Below are 25,656 nucleotides of genomic sequence, written 5' to 3'. Positions count from 1 at the left end.
TGCTCCAGGCCACGTCCCCCTGGCCTCTCAAGGGCTCTCTCCTCAAGGACACCAAAGCATGTTATCTCCTGAAAAGAACGTGGCATGCAGTTGCCAGTGCCTGAGAATGTGGGAGGGGGTCTCAAACAGATGGGAACTGGGTGATCTCCTTCCCAGAAATGCTCTAAGCAGTGGAGGTGCAGCCTAAGTGCCCTGGCTGAGAGGCTGTGCACACTCTCCTTGGCTCATGGGCGAGTCGCTGCAGTTTCTACTAGCCCTGTTTCCTCTTCACAGTGTGTGGCAGGGACACCGTCCCTTAGTACATTGTGTGACGATGTGGCTGGTGGCCCCTGTGTATTTGGGTACCATTGATTTTATTCCCAGCATCTAGACACTGGTCTAGACACCCAGTTGACACAATGTTGAATGGCTGAATGAAAGATAACAATCCAATCTGGATGGCATGCAGATTCCTAGGGAGAGATGAGAGTGAGGGAAAGGTGTGCTGGGGCGTCCCGTTGCCCGCTGCATGGGCTCTGTGCCAAGGACCCAGATTCCAGGTCTGCTGTCACTGCCTGCTAGCTGGGACAGCTTTGACAAGACACTTCAACCGTCTGGCTTCAGTTCGCTCTCATTTAAAATGGATCCATTAAGGCTAGTTCATAGGACTGACATGAGGGTTAGAGAGAAGGTATATGACCGGACCACAAGAATGGTAAAGATTACTTGTGATTTTTTTCATGACCTTTCAAAGGCTGTTTTAGCTGACTTGGAAACAGGACATACTCAGTGCACAAAAGTACTGGAAGAAAATAGTAAGAATGAGATTTGATTCTTAAAGCATAACTCAAATACAGTAGGGCTGTCTTGTAGGTCAGCACAGTATCACACTCAGTAGATACTAGCCCACTAGCCATAATCAAACAAACAAATATACAAACAAGCTTTCGAAATCTTTACTGGGCACACAGCCCACTCCTGAGCTGACTCTTTTCATGTCTCCCCTAATCTCTCACATGGTTTTCAGTTGCCTAAATCTTTATTCCTATTCTTCAAACTTCCCACAGAGTTTCTCACAAAACTCATCCCTGCCGGCTCTTTTCTCTCTCCCCGAGAGTTCCTTGCCATTCTGTTTTGAGACTAGCTCTAGATCCTTCCAATTCACATCCACGAAGCTTGTTGGGCTTCTCCAGCTTACCTGCTAATCTGTCCTGTTGCAAGAAGAGCCCAGAGGTGGGCACCGCCATCCCCATGAGGCAGGAGGGAAGGACTGTGCCCACTCATACCTGAGTGTTGTTCTGTCCCTGTCACTAAAAGAAAGGGAGGCAAACGGTGCCTTTTAAAACCTGCTACCAAGCCTTCCTACGATCTGGGCCCCGTACATCCATTATATCGTTCCACTCCCACAGCTGCTCCGTGAAAGATTACAAGCCATTAGCACCATGGGTGGAGGCTGAAATAGCCAGCATAGCAGCAAGAGAACTCATCAGAAAGAGCAGAATCAATATGCAAACCAATAAAAAGGATGTGCTGCAGAATGGAGGGGACGAGGGACAGAAAAATAAGCCTAGAAACGCTCACCAGTGCGAGCGAAACAGAGAGATCGTCGGCTGCTATTTAATGTGGTCATTGTGGAAGTGTGGCAGCTTGAAAAATAAACAAGATTAGATTCAGGATTCACATGCTGGGGAAAAAAGGATGGGAGAACGGAAACGAATGGCCCAACCTCAACCTCATCCCTACTACCTGCATGACTGTTTTTCTCCAGGCCAATGTGCCTTATTTCTGGGTGATGTCATATGAATGAAAAAAATACGAATTGTTTTATTTCATTTTATGACTTTTCTTCTGTGAAGATGCTGAGCTGCCTTACTTCTCAGGGATGGATGGAGGTGTGCCAAAATGGTCAGGCCAGGGTGACAGAAATTCAGGAAAGCTGACATCTTTGGGCATCAGACGTGATTCTTGCTGAACGTGGTGAGGATTTGCTCAGTGGCTTGCCCCCACCTTACCATGTGTGATGGCAGATGGGCAGTGAGCCCCAGGTCTGACCAGGCTGTAGGAAGGTTAGGGAGTTTGTGTTGGGTTTGGCCGCTTGCTTCTGAGAAGCATCCTGGCCTGTTCAGGGGCTGACAGTTATGGCACATGTCCATCCCCCTCAGTTCCCTCAGCCGCACAATGCAGCCTCTTGGGCAGCATGGGCCCATGAGTGAGTCTGCCAAACACGAGCATAGTGCCAGGTCGGACCACTGGCCATACTGCAGAGGGCACTTACCTGCAGGGACTTGTCGTACCAACGGTTTGCCCCGTTCTTGCTGCAGCCTCCGCCATGAAGGAGCTGGAGTGCCCTGTTGGTGTCACTGAGCTCCAAGCCCCCTGGGGCATCCAGGCACACCAGGCAGATGCAGCGCTCGATCATGTCCAGCGAGTCCCGGTTGGTGGAGTCTGCAGGGCAGGCAAGCAAAGCCTTTGCACTGCCCTACCTAGGGCCTGGGGTCCCCTCTGCACAGCCCCACACACCACAGGAAGACTCACGCACAGGCGCCTCCCTTATCCCAGTGGGTTTGGCTGTGAAATCAGCCAGATTGTCCTGAGCTTCTGTACTAACCCCAGGGTCCAGCTCACCCCGAGCCCCTGCAGTAGTCTTGCCCTCCAGCTGTGCCCAGTTCTGCCTCCAGATGTTTCATCACTGGTCCTGCCTGCCAGGTTGAAGGGGGCTGGTGTGGGGCCATCTCCATGGATGTTAGACTCTTAGGCCAGCCTCCACCAGGGGAGGAACTCCAATTACCCCTTTCAACAGCACCCTCCATTCTAGCACCCGAAAGCCATACCTGGCACGTAGGTGTGTTTACTTGTCCTGAAATATAATTTTCAAACGTTAATTGCCAGGACTTTTAAATTAGTCAATTGCACATGGAAATGTGAAGTAAGAGAGTAAGGGTACTGCTCCTCTGCCCCCTCTAGCCCAGCAGTTAAATCAATGCAGAGGGCAGATGGAAGGGCCAGGTTGCCCTGAATCTGTATCCAGATGGGGCCGTTTCAGGCCTGTTGAACTCATTAGGACAAATAGATTAAAAACCACTGAGTTGTGCAGGAGACAAGTTGCCAAGGGAGTTTGACTCCTCCATGGGGACACTGCGCATGGGGTTCTTCCCGGAATAGAGCTGAGCTGGCCACATGGGTTGCCAGCAGCTTCCTTCACCGAGCACGGGGAGGTTCACAAAGGCTGCCCAACGAGACCTGCTCATGGCCATGGCTGGTGCTGCCGTGTCCCTTGTCCCTCTCAGGAATCTTTATGGTGGTGACTGTGTTCCTTCCCACCATCCCCTATGCGGTGTGGCACCAGGACCCAATGGAGAGGCTGTACATCACCCGGAGATCAAGACTTTTGGGCTGGATGCTGTAACAGGATGAAAGTTACCGTGCCTCACCCAAGTCCCAGAATGTTCTATGCATGGGAAGATGGCCTGTGTGGTATTTGGAGGCAAAAGTGGCATTATGTGACAGAGATTGCTAGTTGCATATTGCAATATCCATTCTCCCTTTAGCCACAGGATGCCTGGTTTGTAGCTTGGCAGAGGGACAACCAGAACTAAAGCTACATAGCCCAGGCTCCCTTACAGCTAGAGGTCACCATGTGTCTAAATTCTGCCAATAATATCTAGAAGCACTACATGACAGCTTCCAAAAAACCTTAAAGATGACTAGCATGTGCTCTTTGCCCTTCTTTCCACCTTCCTCCATCTTGCTCCCTGGAATAGAGGTGTGATGGCCGGAGCTCTAGCTTCCATTTGGGACCAAAAGGACGAGGGCTACACCCTTGCAGTGAGATGGAAGAACCCTAGCCACCATGTATCAGCTCAGGCTCAATTCTGGTGTACATGAGAGAGAAACCTCTATATTTTTAAAGCCACTATTATTTGGGGTTTTCTGTCACATGTGGCCAAATCTAATCCTAACTTACACTGTCTGGTGATGGTAGGTTCACGTTGTTACACTGCAGGAATTAGCTGGAGTTGAGAAGCTGCACCCTGGTTTGCCACAGTCGTTTCTCACTCATTTAGCCTCCTTGGTTGCTGCAGATATTTAAATTCAAGATGCCTGTCCAGAAGGCTCTTCTCTTTGTCGGAAAGAAATACACTGGGAGCTGAGGACCCCTCCAAGATGACAGTCAAGTCCCTCCCGGCTCCCTCTTGTCACAGCATCAAGGCAGGCACTTAGGTGTCCTTGGTCCTGAGTGAAGGTCCTCCTATTTCCTGTAGTCAGTTCTGAGCCAGCCCAGGCACACAACCATGTGCATGTGCAGCCAGAGCCTCACACACTTCTCGGCTCCTGCCCCTTCCCATCCCACTGGGCTCCAGAAGCTGCTCTTCTTCCAGAGTTATGCCCATCATCTCTCACGGTCATTGGGAATCTGCCTTCCCCAAATCCAGAGAACGTACGGGAGCAAGTGTGGCTTCCACCTGCTTCCACTCTCAGGCTCAAGGTGTCCCTGCATCCTCTATTCAGCAGCCAGTTCCTGCCTGTGGATCGGAGCCAAGCACAGAAGCACCTTCCCCAGTCAGTGGGAGGCAGAGTCCACACACCGCTGGTGCTGCCAGTGGGGGACCACACAGGAATGCGCCTGTCCTTTCCTCTGTCGAGCTGGGGACCTGCGGTGGCCTTTGGTGAGGTCCTGTTCGGCCCTTCCTACTCTTGGCCTTGCCCTGGGATGTCTGCGCTGCTTCCTCACTGGGCATCTGGCCAATTTCCCCCGCTGAGGCTGTCAGCCTCGAGTGAGGCATCCCTAGGACCCTCCCCTGGGTCTCCTCAACACCTGCTGGGCACATGGGTTCCCTGCTCTGCCCAGCAACTCTTCCAGTTCTTGAGAGGTTCCACATGTCTTCACGTGAAAGGAGTCTCCAGTCCCCATCCATCCCCTTCCTCCCACTTGTTGAAAATCCTGGGGGAAGGAGCCGTCAGTCACAGCAGGCCTTCCACTCTGGGAAGGAGGGTGACCAGCACGGTAGCCCGTTCTCAGTCATCCACTCCCCTTTCCTGTCTAGAATGAGGGCTTGGGGAGCACTGCACTTTCAGATCCCCTTTGATCCCTATGGGGCCAGGATGACTCAGCACCTTCCACATGGCCTCTTGGGCTCTCCTGCCTCAGTCTGATCAACTTCAAGGCTTTGGGCTCTGCCCTGAGGAGCTAAAGGTAAATGAGACCTCGCTGTGGCCCTGGGGAAACTTGCCTTCCCTTTGCTCCTTAAGTATGGTGCAGTCACCGTGTCACCCCTTCAAACTGAAATGGATCCTCCTGACCACCAGGTAAAACCCAAACTTCTAAACATGGCCCCTGAACTCCAGGTCTCACCCCTGCTGCCCCTTGGGGGTCGCCCAGGCTTACTCCTGTCACGGACCTCACACCAGCCTCCTGCCACTCTCTGGACAGTTATGCACATGCATCCCCTCACCATGGGGAAGGCTGTTCCCATGATGGGGACCTTCTCTCACTCTGCTGATAAAAGCTCTGCTTGTGGAACCCTCCTGAGCTCCCTAATCCTCCGAAGTGTTGGCTCTGTGCCTGGGCATGGTGGGAGCAGCCCAGATGAAGTTCCCGCCCTCCAGGACCCCTCACACCGGGAGCTGCCTGCTCAGTACAGATGAACCTCTGCTCTGTCCACCAGGCCAGGCTCACAGAGTGCCTGAGACAGAGCTGGTCTGGTTCCCTCTATACCCACTGTCTCCTACTGCACAGCACAATACCTTGAAGCACATGATCCTACCACTGCCCCCAAAACCCCCCTGTTTCAAGCAGTCACTGCCAGGCCAGCCTCAGAAGCTCTGATCTGGCCCCCTCCCCATGTCTGTGAGCTCACAGAGGGTGGTGCCAGAGTTTCCAGCTGAGACAGGCAGAAGAAAGTGTCCACGGCTGGCAATGAACTTGAGTTTGCATGGGCAGGTAAGGCTGATATCTATGTACACAGTTCAGAGAGGGAGCCCAGCTGGCCAAGAGAAAGGGCCGTGACCTCTGGAGGGTCAGAAAAACACTACTTTTGGGGTATAGAGCTTTAAGGGGGGGGTGAAAAGGGGAGGAGATGGGAAAGGATTCCTTACCCTTTGCAAGACTCTAAGCCCTGCCCATCTCTGCTCCATTGATAGACGTCCCTGTCAATGGCCACGGGGCCCGGCCCTGCACTGTGTGCTGTTCTAGGGGTTCCTTTGGACTCCTAGGCTGGCTAGTGACTTCAGAACATGAGAGGGTGTTGGCCAGGCCTGGGATGGAGAGCAGAGAAGAAGGGAGAAGCATGTCAGAAAGGTGATAACAGTGTAGGAAAGGGCCCCTAGGGCTGGGAAGTAGACATCCAAGCTTGTGGGTGAAGGCATAGAGAATTTAGGTGATGGTGGAATGACACAGTAAAGTGATGCTGTTAACCAACCTTTGTTGAGCACGTACTATATGCCAGGCAACAATCTAAGCACTCATCCTGATGAATATGGGATAGGTACTATTATCACCTTAGACTCAGGTGAGGAGCAGAGAAGCTACATGTCTTGCCTAAGGTCATCCAGTAAGTGGCGAGCTGGATTTGATCCCAACCCTGTGCCCAGGTTGGGAGCAGATCATCTGGGACCGAATGGCAGTCTTAGGAATATAGACTTGATCCAGCAACAGCAGGAAGCCACTGAAGAATCTGGGCAGGGGTTGATGTGGTCAGAGCAGAGTCCAGGATGCCTAGGAGCTTGGGGAGGGCGTTGGCCTGGAGGCCAGCCAACGGGCTATGGGTAACCCCAGTGCTACCCACCTGGGCTCTGTTGGCCATTTCTCAGTGAGCTCTGAGAGCCCAGGCTTGGTATCTGCCTGCACCAAGGTTTCCTTAGGAACAGCGCCAAGGTCAAGGGGAAGTGAGCAGTCCTGAGGTCCCCAGGAAGCCCACAGAAATCCAGCCAGGAGACTGGGGAGCAGGCCTGACACAGCCTCTGGGCAGGAGAGTGGAGGCCTGGCACAGTCCTTCCCAGCCAAGCGACTTGAGGCTGACAGCAAAAAAGGATAGTTTCTTGGGCATCAGTACCCTACCCTCCTCTAGACAGGAGGAAGGGCCCCCTGGGAGGGGCTGAGCCATCACCATTGCATGCTGGTTGTGCAGGGCCCTGGAGCTTAGCGCCAACCAACAGGAACGAGGTCCTGGCTCATTAGATAGAGTGAAATGGGAGCAGGACAGCCGAGCGGGGATGCCAGGTGGCCTTGCAAATGAACTCCCTGCATACAAGGAGCTGATCGGTCAAATGCTGACAAGTTTATCGTGGAAGGCAGAAAATAAACTACAGCCAAACTCATCCACCATGACTCTGGCCCAAGTGTAATGGAAACAGGGGGCAGTGGGCTGGAGGCACACGGCAGGGGCCGTTTGTCTTGTGACATCCTCATCGAGCACACCGAAGCTCGTTTAATGTGGTAAATCAATCTTCCTCAAGGAGGAAGCCCTTGCTTAATAGTGAGAAGTTGGAGTTCAGTAATAGGAGGAGCTTGCTCTGCCACCCACACCTGGGGAGTTGACAGCTTCGGTGATGCAGAAATTCCAGAGGCCATGAGGCCTTGAAGGGCCTTGGAGCTTCTATTAGACGTGGAAAGCTTACAAGCTGTGACTAAGGGGAGCAAAGAGAAAATCAACATGGCACTGCTGCCTTTGGAGGGCTGCAGAACACTCAGGCACTGCTGCCCAACACACACCTGTGCACATACATGCACAAACATCTGTGAGCAAGTGCATATGTGCGTGCGTGCGTGCACACACACACACACACACACACACACCCCTCTCTGGAACACTTGCTTTCTCTGATCCATTCCCTGACCCAGGTCAAGTTAGCCCAGGTCAGCCTCATGTGGTCTAAGGAGATGCAGGCACTGGGCACCTTCTCAGAGGCTTGTAGCTTCTAAGCCATTGTAAATCCCATCTGAGCCTCTTTCCTACCCAGGTGAAAGGATCATATCTCCCTTGGGAGGGAAATCTGCCACCACACAGCCCATATACTTCTATACTCTATGGCTTATGGGGTAATTTTTATGCTCACAGTCCCCAGAAGCTATGAGAATTCTAAACACATATATTTCTGGCTGGAGCAGTGCCAGAGGAAGCCAGCTAAAACAAAAGGTTTAAATAAGGTCCAGAGTCTCAGAATATAATACATTCAGGTTTCAATAGAAAATTACTTGCCATACCAAGAACCAGGGAAATCTCAACTTGGATGAAAAGAGAGAATCAGTAGATGCCAACACTGAACAGACAGAAATGTTACAATTATTTGACAAATATTTTAAAATTAGCCATCGTAAAAATGCTTCAACATTTTTTATGAACACATTCAAAATAAATGAAAAACAAAAAACAAAAACAGAGAGTCTCAGCAAAGAAATAAAAGATACAAAAAAAACCAAAAGGTAAGTTTAGAGCTAAAAAATATAGCCAATATAAAAAGCTCAGTGGATGGGCTCAACAGCAGAATGTAGAGGGCAGAGAAAAGAATCAGTTAACTTAAAGATAAATCAATAGAAATAAGCCAATCTGAACAGAGAGAAAATAGACAAAAAACCCTTATAATCTAAGGGATCTGTGGGAGAGAAGATCTAACAATGATGTCATTACAGTCCCAAAAGGAGAGAAAAAGAGCAGAGCAGGAATGTACTCAGAGAAATAATAGCTGGAGATTTCCCAAACCGGGCAAAAGAGATATGAGGTGTAATCAAACATACAGTGAATGCTCCTGCAGGGTGCCATCCAATGGAAAGGCAGGGATCTTTAATACGGGAAGCAGCAAGTCGAACCTTAGTAACAGTGGGTGACAAGTTTCAACTTGTTCAGTCAGGTGGAGCTACGGTTGAGAGAAGGTGTGTTTTAAAGTGTGCCGTAAATCATCCTCCATCATGACAACACTCCATGTCACACATTGCTTCTGGTATGTGGCAATTTCTGTCAAATAAAAACATCACGGTGTGTCCTCATCGACTTTGTTCACCGGATCTGGCACCGTGCAACTTCTGACTCTTCCTCAAATTCAAAATGATTCAGGACATCAAGGTAGCCACAACAGCGCAACTAAAGACACTCACCAAAGAGGTCTCCCAGAACTGCTTCAGAAAGTGGCAAGAATGATGGATAAATGTGTTCAACATGAGGTGGGATTAATGGCAATGTGTCTTTTACTGTAATAATTTTTTTACTTAAACATTCACCATATTTTGTGATCATACCTCATAAACCTGAAGATTCCAGAAGCTCAGTTAATGCCAAACAGGATAAATTCAAAGACATCCACACTAAGGCATATTATAGTCAGACTTCTGAAAACTAAAGACAAAGGAAAAAAGTCTTGAAAGCAAAGAGAACGAAATGATACTTTACTTATTGGTGAGAAAAAAAAAATCAAATTACAGCATATTTCTCATCAGAAACCATGAAGACTGGTGGGAAATGGCACAACCTTTTTTAAGTGCTGGAAAAAAAAACTGTCACTGCAGAATTCTATATCTAGCAAAAATATCTTTCAGGTATGAAGGGGAAATCAAAACATTCTCAGATGAGGAAAAACTAAGAGAATTTGTCTCCAGCAGAGCTACCCTAAAAGAATTGCTAAAGGAATTTCCCACCAAAGAAAAGAAATTATATAAAGAAAGGAACATTGGAGCATTAAGAAGGAAGAAAGAATAACAGAAATACTAAAAAATCTTAATAAATTAGTTTCCATTCTCTTTTTGAGTTCTTTAAATGATATTTCACTATTGAAGCAAATATAGCACTGCCTATAGTTTTAAATTTCTATTAGAGGAAATATTTAAGACAATTATATTATAAATGGGGCAGAGTAAAGGGACATAAAGGGTGGTAAATTTTCTACACTTCACTAGAAGTAACAAAATTTCAACACCAATAGAGTGTGATTAATTACATATATCTAAGGCAATACCTATAGAAACCACTATAAAAAGCTATACAAACAGATACACTAAAAATACTACAGATAAATCAAAATGGAATTCTAAAAAATGTTCAAGTAACCCACAGGAAGGCAGGAAAAAGAAAGCAAGAATTGAAAAACAGAGGAAACAAAAAATAAAATGGCAGAGCTAAACCCCAATATATCCATAATTACATTGACAGAAATTGACAAAGTAGATTTAAAAACATTTCCCAGTATATATGCTATACACAAAAAACTCACATCAAATATAATGAGATAGGGTGGTTGAAAGTAAAAGAAAGGAAAAAGACATATCAAGCAAACATTAATCAAAATAAAGCAGGAGTGGCTATATTAATATCAGATTAAGTAAACTTTAAGCAAAGAAAGTTACCAGAGGAATTACATTAAAACAAAGGGTCAATCTACAAGGAAGATAATCTACCAAGAAGCAATCCAAACATACCACAAAATATTTGAAGCAAAAACTGACAGAACTGAAGCAAGAAATAGACAAATCCACAATTGTATTTGGAGACTTCAACACCCCTATCTCGATAATTGATAGAACAACTAGACAGGAAGTCAACAAGGATATAGAAGAACTCAACAAAATAATCAATCAACAAAAGCTAATCAACAAAAGCTAATTGACATTTATAGAACACTCCACCCAACAACAGCAGAATGCACACTCTTTTCAAGTGCCCATGGACCATACATTCCAAGGTAGACCATATTCTAGTCCATTAAACACCGTCAACAAATTGAAAAGAATTGAAATCATACAAAAATGTGTTCTCTGACCACTAGAATCAAAGTAAAAATAAGTAACAGAAAAATAACAGGAAAAGTTCCAAATATTTGGAAAAAAAATAACACTGTTCCAAATAATCCACGGCTCAAAGAGGAAGCCTTAAAGGACATTTTTAAAGAATTGAAATGAATGAAAATAAAAATACACCATATCAAAATTTGTGAAGCCTAGCTAAAACACTGTTGAGAGGGAAATGTATAGCAAAAATGATTACATTAGAAAAGAGGGAAAGTTTCAAATGAATAATGAAAGATCTAACCTCATGAACAAAGGGGAAAAAGACTAAATAAACACAAAGCAAGGAGGATGGAAATAACAAAGAGCAAAAATCAATGAAATTGAAAACAAAACAAAGAAATAGAAAATCAATGAAAAGAAAGATTAATTTGAAAGATCAATCACATCTCTAGCAAATCTAACAAAGAAAAACAAAAGGGAGAAAAGACACAATATCAGGACAAAACAGGGATATCATTATAGACCCTGCAGATATCAAAAGAGAAATTGGGAAATACTATGAACAATTGTACAGACATAAATTTGACAACTTAAATGAAATGGACCAATCCTTTGAAAAGTATAAATGACCACAATGCACCAAATATAAAGTAGGTAATTTTGATAACCCTATAACTACTAAGGAAATTCAATTTGTAGGATTTAAAACTTCCAAGAAAGAAATCTCCAGACCTAGATGGTTGCACTGGAGAATTCTACCAAACATTTAAGAATTAACAACAACACACAATTTCTTCTAGATATTATAAGAGGAAGAAACACAATTCATTTTATGAACCCAGTGTTACCCTGACACCAACACAAGACAAAGTACAAATATGCACACACCCAAAACAACCAACTACAGATCAATAATCCTCATGAATATAGCTACAAAAATACGAAACAATATATGAGTAAATAAAATTATAAAACATATAAAAGAGTTATACTTCATGACTAAGTGAGCCTTATTCCAGGTATGCAAGGCTGGTTTAATATTTGAGAATCAATTAATGTAATCCATCATATTAATAGACTACAGGAAAAAATACATGGTTATATCAAGTGATGCACTAAACGTCTTTGACAAAATTCAACATCTACTCATGATAAAATATCAGTATGGGGGTGGCCGGTGAGCTCAGTTGGTTAGAGTGTGGTGCTGATAACACCAAGGTTGCCAGTTCGATCCCCACATGGGGATCAATCACATCTCTAACAAATTTAACAAAGAAAAACAAAAGAAAGCTGTACCCTCCTGAAAAAAAAAAGAAAAAAGAAAGAAAAAAAAAACCTCAGTAAACTAGGACTAGAGGGGAATTTCTTCAACTTCATAAAGAGCATTTACAAAAAAGCCTATAGCTAACATCATACTTAAAGGTGAAAGATTGCATGTTTTCCCACTAAGAAAGGATACCCAGTCTTACCACTGCTATTCAACATAGCACCTGAAATTCTGGTCAGTGCACAAGGCTAGGAAAGGGAATAAAAGGGATACAAATCAGGAAGAAAAAAAAAACTGCTCCTATTTTCATATGACATGATTGTTTATGTAGAAAATCCTAAGGAGAAAAAAAAAGCCCTAGAACTAATAATGAGTTTAACAAGTTTGCAGGATATAAGATAAACACACAGAAATCAATTGTACTTCTGTATACCAGTGACAAACACTGGTAAGCCAAATTTAAAAGCCAAAATTAAAAATATAATACTATTTACAATCATGCAAAATAAATGAAATACTTCAGTGTAAATCTAACAAAAATGTACAGGACTTGTATGTTGAAGCTGGAAAATACTAATGAAAGAAATCAAAGAAGAACTAAGTAAATGGAGAGAAATAACATGTTCATGCATCAGAAGACTCAATGTAGTGAAGATGTCAATTCTCCCCAAATTCATAATACAGGCTCAACACAGCTCCCAGCAATAAACCAGCAAAACTATTTCTAGATATAGACAAGATTATTCAAAAGTCATTGTGAAAAAGCAAGGGAACTAGAATAGCTAAAACAATTTTGAAAAAGAACAAAGTTGGAGGAATTTGTATATCCAATTTCAAGACTTATCATATAGCTACATAACCAAGAATGTGTGGTATTGGAAGAGAGATGAACATATAGATCAATGGAAGGGAATAGAAAACCCCAAAATAGACACACATAAATATGCTCAACTGATTTTGACAAAAGTATGAAAGTAATTCAATGGAGAAAGGATGTATATAAATCTGATACCTTATTAAAAAAATCTAATACAAAATGGATCGTCAATTTAAATTTACAATGTAATATTATGAAATTTTTAGAAAAAATATAGGGGAAAATCCTTGGGACCTAGGGATAGGCAAAGAATGCTTCAACTTGACACCAAATACACGATCCATAAAAGAAAAAATTGATAAATTGAACTTCATCAAAACTAAAAACTTTTACTTAGTGAAACATTCTGTTAGGAAGATGAAAGATAAGCTAAAGATTGGGAGAAAATATAAAACCACATGTCCAATAAAAGGTTAGTAAAAAATGTATAAACCACTCTTAGAACTCACAGTAAAACAAACAACAATAACAACAAAACCCCCAAACAATCCTATTGTATAATGAGCAAAAGACATGAAATGATATTTCACTGAAGAGGATATACAGATGGTAAATTAGCACACAAAAAGATAATCATTAAGAAATGTAAACTAAAACTATAATAAGATATTGATACAGACCTATCAGAATAGTTCAAATAAAAAATAGTGATAACACTAAATACTGGCAAGGATGCCAAGAAACTGGATCACTCATGCATTGCTGATGGGAATGTAAAATGGTACACTCACTCTGGAAACATTTTAGCAATTTCTTAATAGACTAAACATGCAGATGTCACATGACCTAGCAATTTCATTCCTGGGCATTTTTCCTGAAATGAAAACTTATGATCACACAGAAACCTATACATGTATGTCCATAGTAGCTTTATTTATAATACCAAAAACGTAGAAAGAAATCAGAATGGGTGAACAATTAGATCATCCATTGTGATACATCATGGAATACATAAAAAGGAACTATTGACATATGCAACAACTTGGATGAATATCCAGAGAATTATGCAGAGTGAAAAAAAAGATAATCTCTATTTCCTCTTTTTTTAGTGTTATGTGTCTCAGTTTTGGATTTTTTTGATGTGGTTACCATTAAGTTTATGCAAAACAAAGTTTCATATATAGTAGCTCTTTTTCTCTTGCATGCATCTTATCTCCATTCCCCTTTGCAAATTCAGACCTTTATCCCTTCTCTTTTATGTTTTTTTGATGTCACAAATGATCCCTATTTATGCTGTAAGTTCATTTCCAAGTTGCAGTAGCTATTGCCTTCTTCTCTCTCTTTTAAAAATGTTTCTACCTCCTTTAGTCTTTATGTTATATTTAAGTGTATAGTACTCTATTCTGAATAAAGGTTGCCATTTCCTGCTTCTGTCTCTCTTAGTAATCTTGCTCATAGTTTCGTATTATTTTGTCTTTTTGTTTCAGGTAGAATAGCCTCCTTCAGTAGTTCTTTTAATGCAGGCCTTGTGGTGGAAAATTCCCTCAGCTTCCATATGTCTGGAGAGATCTTTATTTCTCCTTCATAGCTAAAGAATAACTTTGCTGGATATTTTATTTTTGGTTGGTAATTTCTCTCTTTCAATAGTTTGAATATTTGATTCCACTCCCTCTCAGTTTACAGAGTTTCTGCTGAAAAATTCTATGATAATCTAATGGGATTTCCTTTATAGGTTACAGTCTTCTTTTCTCTGTCTGCCTTGAGAATTTTTTCTTTGTCATTAATTTTGACAGCTTTAATATAATGTGCCTTGGAGAAGGTCTTTTTGGATTGATAAAATTAGGTGTCCTGTTTGCTTCTTGAATTGGAGGGTCCAGTTCTTTCCATAGGTTTTGAGAAATTCTCACTGATTGTTTGAATAGGCTCTCTGTTCCCTTCTCCCTCTCTTCCTCTTCTGGTATACCCATTATTCTCATATTGCTCTTTCTGATGGAATCAGATAGTTCTTGTAGAGTCCTTTCTTTCTTTTCTTTCTTTCTTTCTTTCTTTCTTTCTTTCTTTCTTTCTTTCTTTCTTTCTTTCTTTCTTTTTCTCCTCCTCCTCCTCCTCCTCCTCCTCCTCCTCCTCCTCCTCCTCCTCCTCTCAACTCTCTCTCTTTTTTCATCTATGTCACTGCCAGATTTCTGTCTTCAATATCACTGATTCTTTCCTCCATCTGGTCAGCTCTATTTCCTAAGCTCGCTATTTCATTCTTCATCTCTTTTATTGAGTTCTTTAGCTCCAGAATTTCTATTTTGTTCTTTTTTAAAGTATCAATTTCTTTGGTAAAGTATTCATTTTGTTCATTGATTTTATTTCTGAGTTCATTAAACTGCCTATCTGTGTTTTCTTGCATCTCGTTGAGTTTTTTTCAGAACTGCAATCTTGAATTCTCTGTCATTTAAATCACATATTTCCATGTCTTTATTTTCTGGAGATTTTTCATTTTCTTTCAGAGTTGTCTTGTTACCTTGGTTGTTCATGGTATTTGATGGATCATTTCTCTGCCAGAGGAAAACATCATAGAATACCACCATACTAGAATAACAGACAGAAATACAAGGGAAAATAAACAATGTAGACACCAAGCTACCAGAAAACAAGATGAAATTTCTGTAGAAAATATTCATATATCAATAATCACCCTAAATGTAAATGGGCTGAACTCACCAATAAAAAGGCACAGAGTAGCAGATTGGATCGAAAAACAAAACCCAACCATATGCTGCCTTCAAGAGACACATCTCAGCTGCAAAGACAAATATAGATTCAAAGTAAAAGCGTGGAAAATGATATTCCAAGCAAATGGCATCCAGAGAAAAGTGGGTGTAGCTGTACTTATATCTGACAAAATAGCTTTCAAAAAAAAGGTAACAAAAGACAAAGATAGACATTTCATAATGATAAAGGGGACAACACATCAAGAAGATATAACACTTGTAAATATATGGTCCCAATCAGGAAGCACCAAACTATATAAAGCAACCACTAACAGAGCTAAAGGAAGAAACTGACAAAAACACAATTATAGTAGGGGACCTAAATACTCCATTGACAGCTATGGATAGATCATCCAAACAGAAAATCAATAGGGAATTATAGGCTTTTTAAATGACACATTAGACCAAATGGACATAATTGATATTTACAAAGCCTTTCATCCCAGAACACCAGATTACACATGCTTCTCTAGTGCACATAGAACATTCTCTCAAGGATAGACCATATGTTGGGACATGAAAATAGCCTGAACAAATTTAAGAAGATTGAAATCATAACAAGCATATTATCTGACCACAATGCTTTGAAATGGGAAATCAACTGCAAAATGAAAGTGGGAAAAACCACAATAATGTGGAGACTGAACAATATGCTACTGAAGAACAACTGGGTCAAAATAATAATAATAGTAACAACAACAATAATAATAATAAACAACTGGGTCAAAGAAGAAATAAAAGAAGAGATCAAAAGATACACTGACACAAATGAGAATGACAATACAACACATTAAAACTTTTGGGATACAACAAAAGTGGTAACGAGGAGAAAGTTTATATAATTACAGGCCTATCTCAAGAAACAAGAAAAATCCCAAATAAACAACCTAACATTACATCTTAAAGAACTAGAAAAAGATCAAGTGAAGCCCAAAGTCAGCAGAAGGAAGGAAATAATAAAAATTAGAGCACAATTAAATGAAATAGAGAACTAAAAGGCAATAGAAAAAAGTAATGCAACAAAGAGCTGGTTCTTGAAAAGATTAATGAAATTGACAAACCTCTGGCTAGACTCACTAAGGAAAAAAGAGAAAACACACAAACAAAATCAGAAATGAAAGAGAAGAAATTACGATGGGTATCACAGAAATACAAAGGATCATTCAAGAATACTTTGAAAGACTATTTGCCACCAAATCCAATAACCTAGAAGAAATGGACGAGCTCTTAGAAATATACAACGTTCCTAGACTGAATCACGAAGAACTGGAAAATCTAAATAGATCAATCAACAGTAAGGTAATTGAAATAATCATCAAAAACCTCCCCAAAAGTAAAAGTCCATGACTAGATAGCTTCACTAGTGAATTATACCAAACATTCAAAAAAGATTTAGTACCTGTCCTTGTCAAACTCTTCCAAAAATTGATGAAGAGGCAATACTCCCTAACTCATTTTATGAGGTCAACATTATGATGACCAAAAATTGGTAAGGATAACACAAAAAAGAAAACTACAGGCCAATATCTCTGATGAATACAGACAGACACAAAAATTCTAAACAAAATACTATCAAATCGAATACAAAATACATTAAAAAGATTATACATCACAATCAAGTTGGGTTCACTCCAGGGGTGCAAGGATGTTTCAACATATGCAAATTGATCAATGTGATACTCCACATAAACAAATAAAGGATAAAAATCATATGATCATATCAGTAGATGCAGAAAATGCATTTGACAAGATACAGAATCTATTTATGATTAAAACACTATAAAATGGGTATAGAAGGAAAGTATCACAACATAATAAAGGCCATACTCATATATGAGAAACCCTCAGCTGATATCATACTGAATGATAAAAAATTGAAAGCTTTTTCCTCTAAGATCAGGAAAAAGACAATGATGCCCTCTCTCACCTCTGCTATTCAACATAGTATTGGAAGTCCTAGCCAGAGCAATCAGTCAAGAAAAAGAAATAAAAGGCGTCCAAATTGGAAATGAAAAGTCAAATGGTCACTGTTTACAGATGACATGTTTCTTTATATAGAAAACTATAAAAACTACACCAAAAACTATTAAAAACAATAAACCAATACAGTAAAGTTGCAGGATACAAAAATCAATGTAAAAAAATCCATTGCATTCCTATATACTAACAATGAAATTTCAGTGGAAGAAATGAAAACAATTTCTTTTGCAATTGCAATAAAAATAATAAAACACAGGAAAAAACTTAACAAAGGATGTGAAGGAGCTATACACTGAAAACTACAAGACATTATTAAAAGAAATTGAAGGAGACACAAGAAATGGAAAGATAGTCCATGCTCACGGATTGGAAGAATCAACATAGTCAAAATGGCTATATTACCCAAAGCAATATACAGATTTAATGCAATCCCCATAAAAATTCCAATGGTATTTTTAAAAGAAATAGAACAACAACAACAAAAATCATCAGATTGGTAAAAATCACAAAAGACCCTGAATAGCCAAAGTCATCCTGAGAAAAAAGAACAAGGCCAGAAGTATCACACTCCATGACTTCAAATTATACTACAAAGTGACAGTAATCAAAACAGCATGGTATTAGCAGAAAAAAAAGACACATAAACCAGTGGAACAGAATAGAGAAGCCAGAAATAAAACCACATACATATGGGCAAATAATTTTCAACAAAGGAGCCAAAAACAGACAATGGAGAAAAGAAATCCTCTTCAATACATGGTGCTGGGAAAATTGGACAGTCATAGATAAAACAATGAGACTAGCCTGCTATTTGTCAACATACACAAAATTAACACAAATTGGATCAAAGCCCTAAATATAGGACCTGAAACAATAAAATGCGTACAAGACAACATAGGTGCTAAATTCATGGACCTTGGTCTTTGAGAGGATTTTATGAATTTGACTCCAAAGGCAAAGAAGTAAAAGCTAAAATAAATGAATCAGACTGCATCAAACTAAAAAGCTTCTGCCCAGTAAAAGAAACCATCAACAAAATAGAGGCAACCAACCAAATGAGAAAAGATATTTGCAAACAACACCTCTGATAAGGGGCTAATATCCAAAAGATATAAATAACTCATACAACTCAACAAAAAACAAACAATCCAATTTGAAAAACGGGCAGAGGAACTAAACAGACATTTCTCCCAAGAAGACATATAAATGACCAACAGATACATGAAAAAATGCTCAACTTCATTAACTATAAAAGAAATGCAAATCAAAACCATAATGAGATACCACGTCACACCTGTTAGAATGGCTATCATCAACAAGACAAATAATAAGTGTTGGAGAGGCTGTGGGGAAAAAGTAACCCTCATAACTACTGGTGGGAATGTAAACTGGTACAGCCACTATGGAAAACAGTATGGATGTTCCTCAAAGAATTAAGAATAGAATTACCATATGACCCAGCAATCCCTCTTCTGGGTATCTACCCCCAAAATTTGAAAACATTTATCTGTAAAGATTTATTTACCCCTATGTTCCCTGCAGCATTATTCATGGTGGCCAAGACATGGAAACAATCAAAGTGTCCTTCGATAGATGAATGGATAAAGAAGATGTGGTATATATGCACAATGGAATATTACTCTGCCGTAAGAAAAGATGAAATACTGCCATTTGCAACAACATGGATGAATCTTGAGATTATCTTGCTAAGCAAAATAAGTCAGACAGAGAAAGTTGAGAACCATACGACTCCACTCATACGCGGGATATAAAACTGAAAGCAACAAGCAAAGAAGACAAACAAACAAAAACTCATAGATACAGACAACAGTTTAGTGGTTACCAGAGTAGGTAAGGTGGGGAGAGGGGGTGGTAGAAGAGGATAAAGGGGGTCAAGTATATGGTGACGGAAGAATAGTTACCTTTGGGTGACGAACACATAATGCAATATACAGATGATTATAGAATTGTACACTGAACTCTACACAATTTTATTAACCAATATCTCTCCAATAAATTTAACTTGAAAACAGCCCATCTCAGAAGGTCATGTATTGTATGATGTCATTTATATAACATTCAAGGAACAATATTAACATTATAGAAATGGAGAACAGATTAGTGGTTTCCAGGGGTTAAGGAGGAGCGGGGCAGGAAGTAGGTGTGGCTACACAGGGCAGCCTGAGGGCTCCTTGTGGGGGTGGGAGTGTTCTGTATGTTGACTGTCTCAGAGTCAGTGTCCTGGCTGTGCTGCGGTACTAGAGGTTTGCAAGATGTTACCACTGGGGGAGAGGGAGAGTATGGGCAAAATTATTTCTTACAAGTGCATGTGCATGTACAATTATCCCCAAATAGGTTTAATTTAATAATTAAAAAAACCCTCAGAAGCCATCGATTACTCCTTCTTCTGGGCTCTCATCACCATGTGTCCACAAAGGCACATGGAAAGAGCTATTATACTTTCAGAATCAGGGGAGGGGTGGCGAATGGAAAGGTCAGGAGATAGGAAAACAACACCTTCCGGCTGCCTCGGACCCCCAAATACCATTGTACCCCAAATATCATTCCATGATTTCATGGAAAGTGAGGGCCAGAGTGATGGCGCCATGCGCACAGAGCATATGGTGTGTGAGAAGCCCGAGGGAAGCAAAAGAGCATCCCAGCGTTAACAAGGGGTAGGGTTCCACGCACGGAGTCCAGGTCCTCAGTGTGACGCCACAGGCCACTGTCTCCGACCACATGGACGTGCCCATTCAACAGGTGCCCATTTCCAGTTCACCAGATTATTCCAGAGAGGTTTTGTCCCCAGAGTGTTTGCCCAAATCTAATGAAACTTATTATTTGTCGAACACCCTCTCTTTGTGTGCCAGACACCAGACCACTGCTTTGCAGCCTCTCTGAATCCCTTCAGTACCATCCACAGGGAGGGACTGCCATCTTCATGTCCCAGCCTAGGGAGCCAAGCTCCAGGGACAGCAGGGATGTCAGGTAAGGCCAGGCTTCTCGCGCTAGACCACATACCTCTGCCTGCCTGGATGCTCTGGTCCATAACAGTCTTCATGATTCCACGGTGGCAGGGAGGCATTGGCTCCAGCCCCACCTCCCCCCAAGAAAGAGAACAGCATTTAGCCTGGAGAGTCCGCGGGTATTTCTGGGCCAATTAAATCAGAGAGGCTGTTCCTGCTAATGTGTAATTGGTTTTAAAATCAGCAGACTTGCCTATCTCTGGATGACAATATTTAAATAGCAAAACGCCCCATCCCAAGTGGTTCTTGTAAACCATGACCGAGGCCTTCTGCAGATGCAGCCGCCTTCTGTCAGCTCCCTCCTTGAAAGCAGTGGCTCAGCTCTAAATGGCTGCTGGGGATAAATATTTATGGGGCTGTATAAATGGAGACATCTGCCTCCAAGTCTGTTGGCAGGATTTCCGTGGTAGCACCCAGGAAAGCTGGGAGGGGGCTCTGCGAGCTGGCTATTCTTTTCCTACAAATTGACAAGCGCTATAGCCTTCCAGACTCAGGGCTGAATGTCTAATTAAATTTCCAGAGCAGGATAACGGTGTTGGCTCCTCCTGGGTTTAGGAAGCCACAGCTTCGCGGCTCGCTGGGGAGGGAGGCCCTGAAAGGATGTTCCTCCTGAGGTCCTGAATCACACCCCTACAGGCAGTGGGGGCAGATGACACTGGATCAGTCCTAGTTCCACAGCTGACACCTCTAAGGGTGGGGTTACCCTGGTCAGTGGGAGACACAGCCTCCTCCATTCCGTGGGGATGAAATCCTCCTCACAGGTTATAATGAAGACCTAAAGCGACAAGGGACAGAAAGTGCCCAGGACAGGGCCCAGCATCAAGGGGACCTCGATGCACAGTAGCCACTAACATCTGAATAAGGGAACCCCAACCCGGGCTGCACATGAGGGTGCTTACAAATACAGATTCCGTGACCTAGCTCCTGTCCCACTGGAAAATCACTGGGACCACGGAATCTGTTGTTTTGTGTTTTGTTTTAAGACGTCTCTAGATGATCCTGATGCTGTCGACCAGCCCCAGGCACACAGACATCAGCCTACCTTGGCTGAGCCTCATTCCCGGTAGGCACAGGAAGCCCTCCTGCGCTATGATGGGCAGAGGGGTGAGGCCCCCAAATGCCCTCAGTATGCCTGTCAGAGAACTCCTTTGGTTTTATGCTATCCGCTCTTGTTCTAACAATTCTGCGTATTCCAATCTCCGCCAACAAAGACCACAGACCTCTGGAGGCAGTGGTGTTTCTGGTGGCACTTGTGGTCCTTGGCACCCCAGGAGAGCTCTCGGCATTGGCTGTGCATGACCGGGCTGCCAACAGAGATAAAATACACACACTGGTCCTGCACCACGTCCTCCGTGAGCTGTGTGAGAGGCTCTGTGTGACAGGCTGTGGGGCTGTGGGGACACCAGGCACAGAGAAAGGGCATGGGCTTTGTAGCAGACATCTGGTTCCACTGCTATTAGCTGTGCCATGGTAGCCATGACTGCACCTCCATGAGCTCCACCCTCTCAATGTCACAGAAAGAAGATTGGGCAGAGGAGCTAGGAGCTCATGGGCAGGGCGGACCACCTCTTCTCTGGAGGAGAGAGGGCGGATGCGACCGATTGCCCTGCTGAGCCTCAGCTGACCCTGTGAGAATTCAGCAGCAGCTTTTGTCTGAGCTCAGAGGCCTCTCTCTAGACCTCCGCCAAGACAAAAGGAACTCAGCTTGACTGAGGTCTCCTGCCGGACAGCAACTGCCTTGGCCCAGTGCCCATAGGCACTGGTTTCTGCCCAGGTCCCAGGAAGAGGGGTGGAGACCTTGGGACTTTAGCTGAGATGCCCTGAAAAGCACCTGTCCCACAGTGTTAATTAGGATACTGCCATGGGCTAGAAAGACGTTCCCACCCCCACAACTACAACCAGGCAGACATGGGACAGAGACAACCAGGACAGAGTAGCTTCCCAGAAGTTAAGGATTTGGGAGCATTGTTTGCAATGATGACCCTGTCCCTGTGTCTGTCGCCAGTACTCACATGTCCTGCTGCTCTAGTAGCCCCTGCATGGGCTCAGCCCTCACACCCACTCCTTCCCTCCTTCCTGAACCCTTCATGAAGCCTGACAAGTGATGGCTGATCCCCCTGCATCAATAAACTCTCAGAGAGTGTTCTGTAACCTTCTGCCTCGACTGGAGGGTGGCACCACCTGAGGGTACACATCCCTGTGCCCTCTTGCAGGCTGTTTTCCTTCACTCTCATGTACCCCATGGCCAGGTCAGGTAGGTGTCTTCCTTCTCTCTGTTCCCGCTCCTAAACAACTCCACCTTCCCCCTTTCCCTTTGGAGCCACAAGGGCTAGCCTTTGACCCCTCCATCACCATCATCCCTCATTGCTGTGCCCTTATTATCATCACCTCCTCACAACTCCCCACCATGCTGAGCTGAGCTCCTGGCTCACCTTCCTCCTCCCAGCACGACGCCCATCATCATTCAGGTGGGTTGAATGTCACTGTGGATGATCCAGCCGAATCCTCCTCTCAGCCTGTCAACCTCCCAACTTTGACATTCTAACCTCAGCACCCACTCCCACAATCATTTCTGGGAACTCATCATTACCAGGAGCTGACCTCCCCACCCAAAGTCTCAATTTCAAGCATCCGCCCTCTGACCACACTCTTCACTTACTTACCTCACTGACATCCCCCAAACCACTGGCCGCACTACTATTTTCGCAATCCGTTATCTACCTCTGTCTTTCACGTCCCTCCTATCATGGGCTGAATTGCGTCTTCCCCAAATTCTTAAGGTGAAGTCCTAACCCTCAGGATGTCAGAATGGAGCTATACTTGGAGATGGGATCTTTATTGAGGTAATTAAGGTAAGATGAGGTCAGGTTATTAGGGTGGGCCCTAATCCAACATGACTGGTGCCCTCATAAGAGGAGATTAGGACACAGACACACACAGAGGAAAGACCCTGTAAAGACACAGGCAGAAGACGGCCATCCACAAGCCAAGGAGAGAGGCCTCAGAAGAAACTAACTCTGTTGATACCTTGATCTCAGACCTCTAGCCTCCAAAACTGTGAGAAAATAAATTTTTGTTGTTTAAGCTGCTCAGTCTGTGGTACTTTGTTATGGTAGCCCGAGCAGATTACTGGGTTCGGATTCCAACATTCCTTTGCCACCTTCCCCTCTTTCCCTCAGTTATATTCACCAACCTTGGCTGAACCTGGTGAGCCCCCTTCTCCTTGTCTGAGCCTGAGGAGCTGAACATTGCGGGAAGAGGGGACTGCAAAACAGTACTAATTAGTTTCTCCCAAAATGTATGACCTCAAGTCCTCAAACATGAGCTCAACACAGTCCATAAAGCTTATCAAGCTTCACGAGTAAGTTCTCTTGCCCACTTTCCAAAACGCTATTTCATGTGCTCTCTTTTGTCTTCAGAATCCTACCCTCTGCCTTTCTCAGCTCATGGATGTGGCTCTGCTGATCTGAGGCCAGAAGCCACCAGTCGAGAACCTGCTCAGACTCCTGTCACCACAGCACGATCTCATGGACCTAGGGCTCAGGTTTCTGTTTTCCTTGAACCAAGCAAAGGTCTCTTATTCTCTGGGTTCCATATTCTTTTGTCTTTGCAAAGAATTGCACCCTTTCATTTATCTCCTCTCTCCTTATTACATTCATGCATTTGTCTACATACAACCAGGCCCTTGCCTCTCCTACTAAAAACACTTCCCTTGACCCCCATACTCTTCCAGCAAGTCCCTCATTTTTCTGCTCCATTTAATACCAAAATGTCAGAGAAGAGTCACCCATACTGACTGATTGTCTACTCATTGACCTCATCAATAATTTCTTCCTGCTGTTGGATTGCTTCCATCAGCATACAGCCATTGGTTCTTCCTACTATTCCAGTCTGACCTTTGTGAAGGTCACCAATGACTCTTCCTTGAGCTCTCGGCAGCATTCCATGTGGTGGGCCACTCCCTCCTTCCCTCTTGGATCTTTGTGACTCATCTGGTTTTCTCTTGACTTCAGGGCTGCTCTATTTCAATCCCCTTTGCATCTTTCTCTGCCTGACCTCTGAGTCCCCATTCTTCTGCTTCTCGATGATCTCACCCAGGTCCGTGACTTTCAATATCACTTATGTGCTAACGGCTCTCAAATTTATATCTCTGTACCAACCTCTTCCTCAAGTTTCAGACACATAGATTAGATTTGATGTTTCCACTTCGATGACTCAAGACATCTCAAACCTGACACACTTGGAAAGGACTTCTCCATTCTGTAGCTACTTCCCCAACCTGGCTCCCATTTCAGTGATGGTACTACCATCTACTCAGATATTCAAATCAAAGACCTAGGAACCTTTCTCTCATTTCTCTTTTTCTTCCTCTTCTAATTTGAAATATATCTAGACCTCATCCGTGTCCTTCCATCTTCCCGCTCAACCCTAACCCAACTGCCATAATCTTTCACTTTTATATTGAAATCGTTTCCTAAATGGTTTCTCCATTTGCCTTCTGTAGTAAGGGGCCGTTCCAGGGAGGAGGGCTCTGTGAAGGATTGATTTCCTGCTGTGCAGATGACACAGTCAGTGCTAACTGGATTAATCGGTTTTCCAAAGGGAAGGCATGTGCGCCCCCTCCTTTCTGTCACGCTTCCCTCAGAAACAGCACTTCCATTCAGAAAGCCAGATCAAGAGCCATTAACAAATTAATTCCGATTAGCACAGCCCAAGCACTGAGAACTCAAGGCAATCCTGGGCAGTCCTGCAGGGAGATATCTTGGCCTGGCCTGCTAATAAAGTAGAAATTGTACTGGAAGCAGAAGCGATTATTTTGATGCCTGTCACTGTCCCTGGAGGGGAGAAGAGTGGGATTTGATTACACCATGGTCTCCTAGGGGAATTAACTCACTGTCAAATGATAAGTTATTAATTCCCCAATTTAGTTAGGTCTGTGAGAACACGCGCAGCTCTCACACCTTCCTGTGGCCTGCGCAGCCCCCTATTTAGGACCAAGCACTCACAGGTACCCTATAATTGAATGAAAGGATAGTTAATTGGTAAGTGGGAAATAAGTCTGAGGACCAGTCTCCTTAGTAACCCTTCATTCTTTTATTTAACAAATATAATTG

At 43.2% G+C, this 25,656-nt stretch overlaps 1 protein-coding gene across 1 annotated transcript in view; it reads right to left on the bottom strand.

Moving 5' to 3' along the window:
• The window catches only part of CHAT (choline O-acetyltransferase), a 55,817-nt gene that overhangs the window by 17,342 nt on the left and 12,819 nt on the right, over positions 1–25,656 (bottom strand). The window contains exon 8 of the mRNA XM_033129748.1: positions 2,255–2,424. Coding sequence (XP_032985639.1) covers positions 2,255–2,424 — 170 coding nt within the window. The remainder of the gene's footprint in view (positions 1–2,254; positions 2,425–25,656) is intronic.

Source organism: Rhinolophus ferrumequinum, chromosome 16 (assembly GCF_004115265.2).
Source record: "Rhinolophus ferrumequinum isolate MPI-CBG mRhiFer1 chromosome 16, mRhiFer1_v1.p, whole genome shotgun sequence".
Lineage (NCBI taxonomy): Eukaryota > Metazoa > Chordata > Mammalia > Chiroptera > Rhinolophidae > Rhinolophus > Rhinolophus ferrumequinum.
Note: the sequence above shows the minus strand (reverse complement) of the source record. Positions and strands in the feature narration are given on the sequence as shown.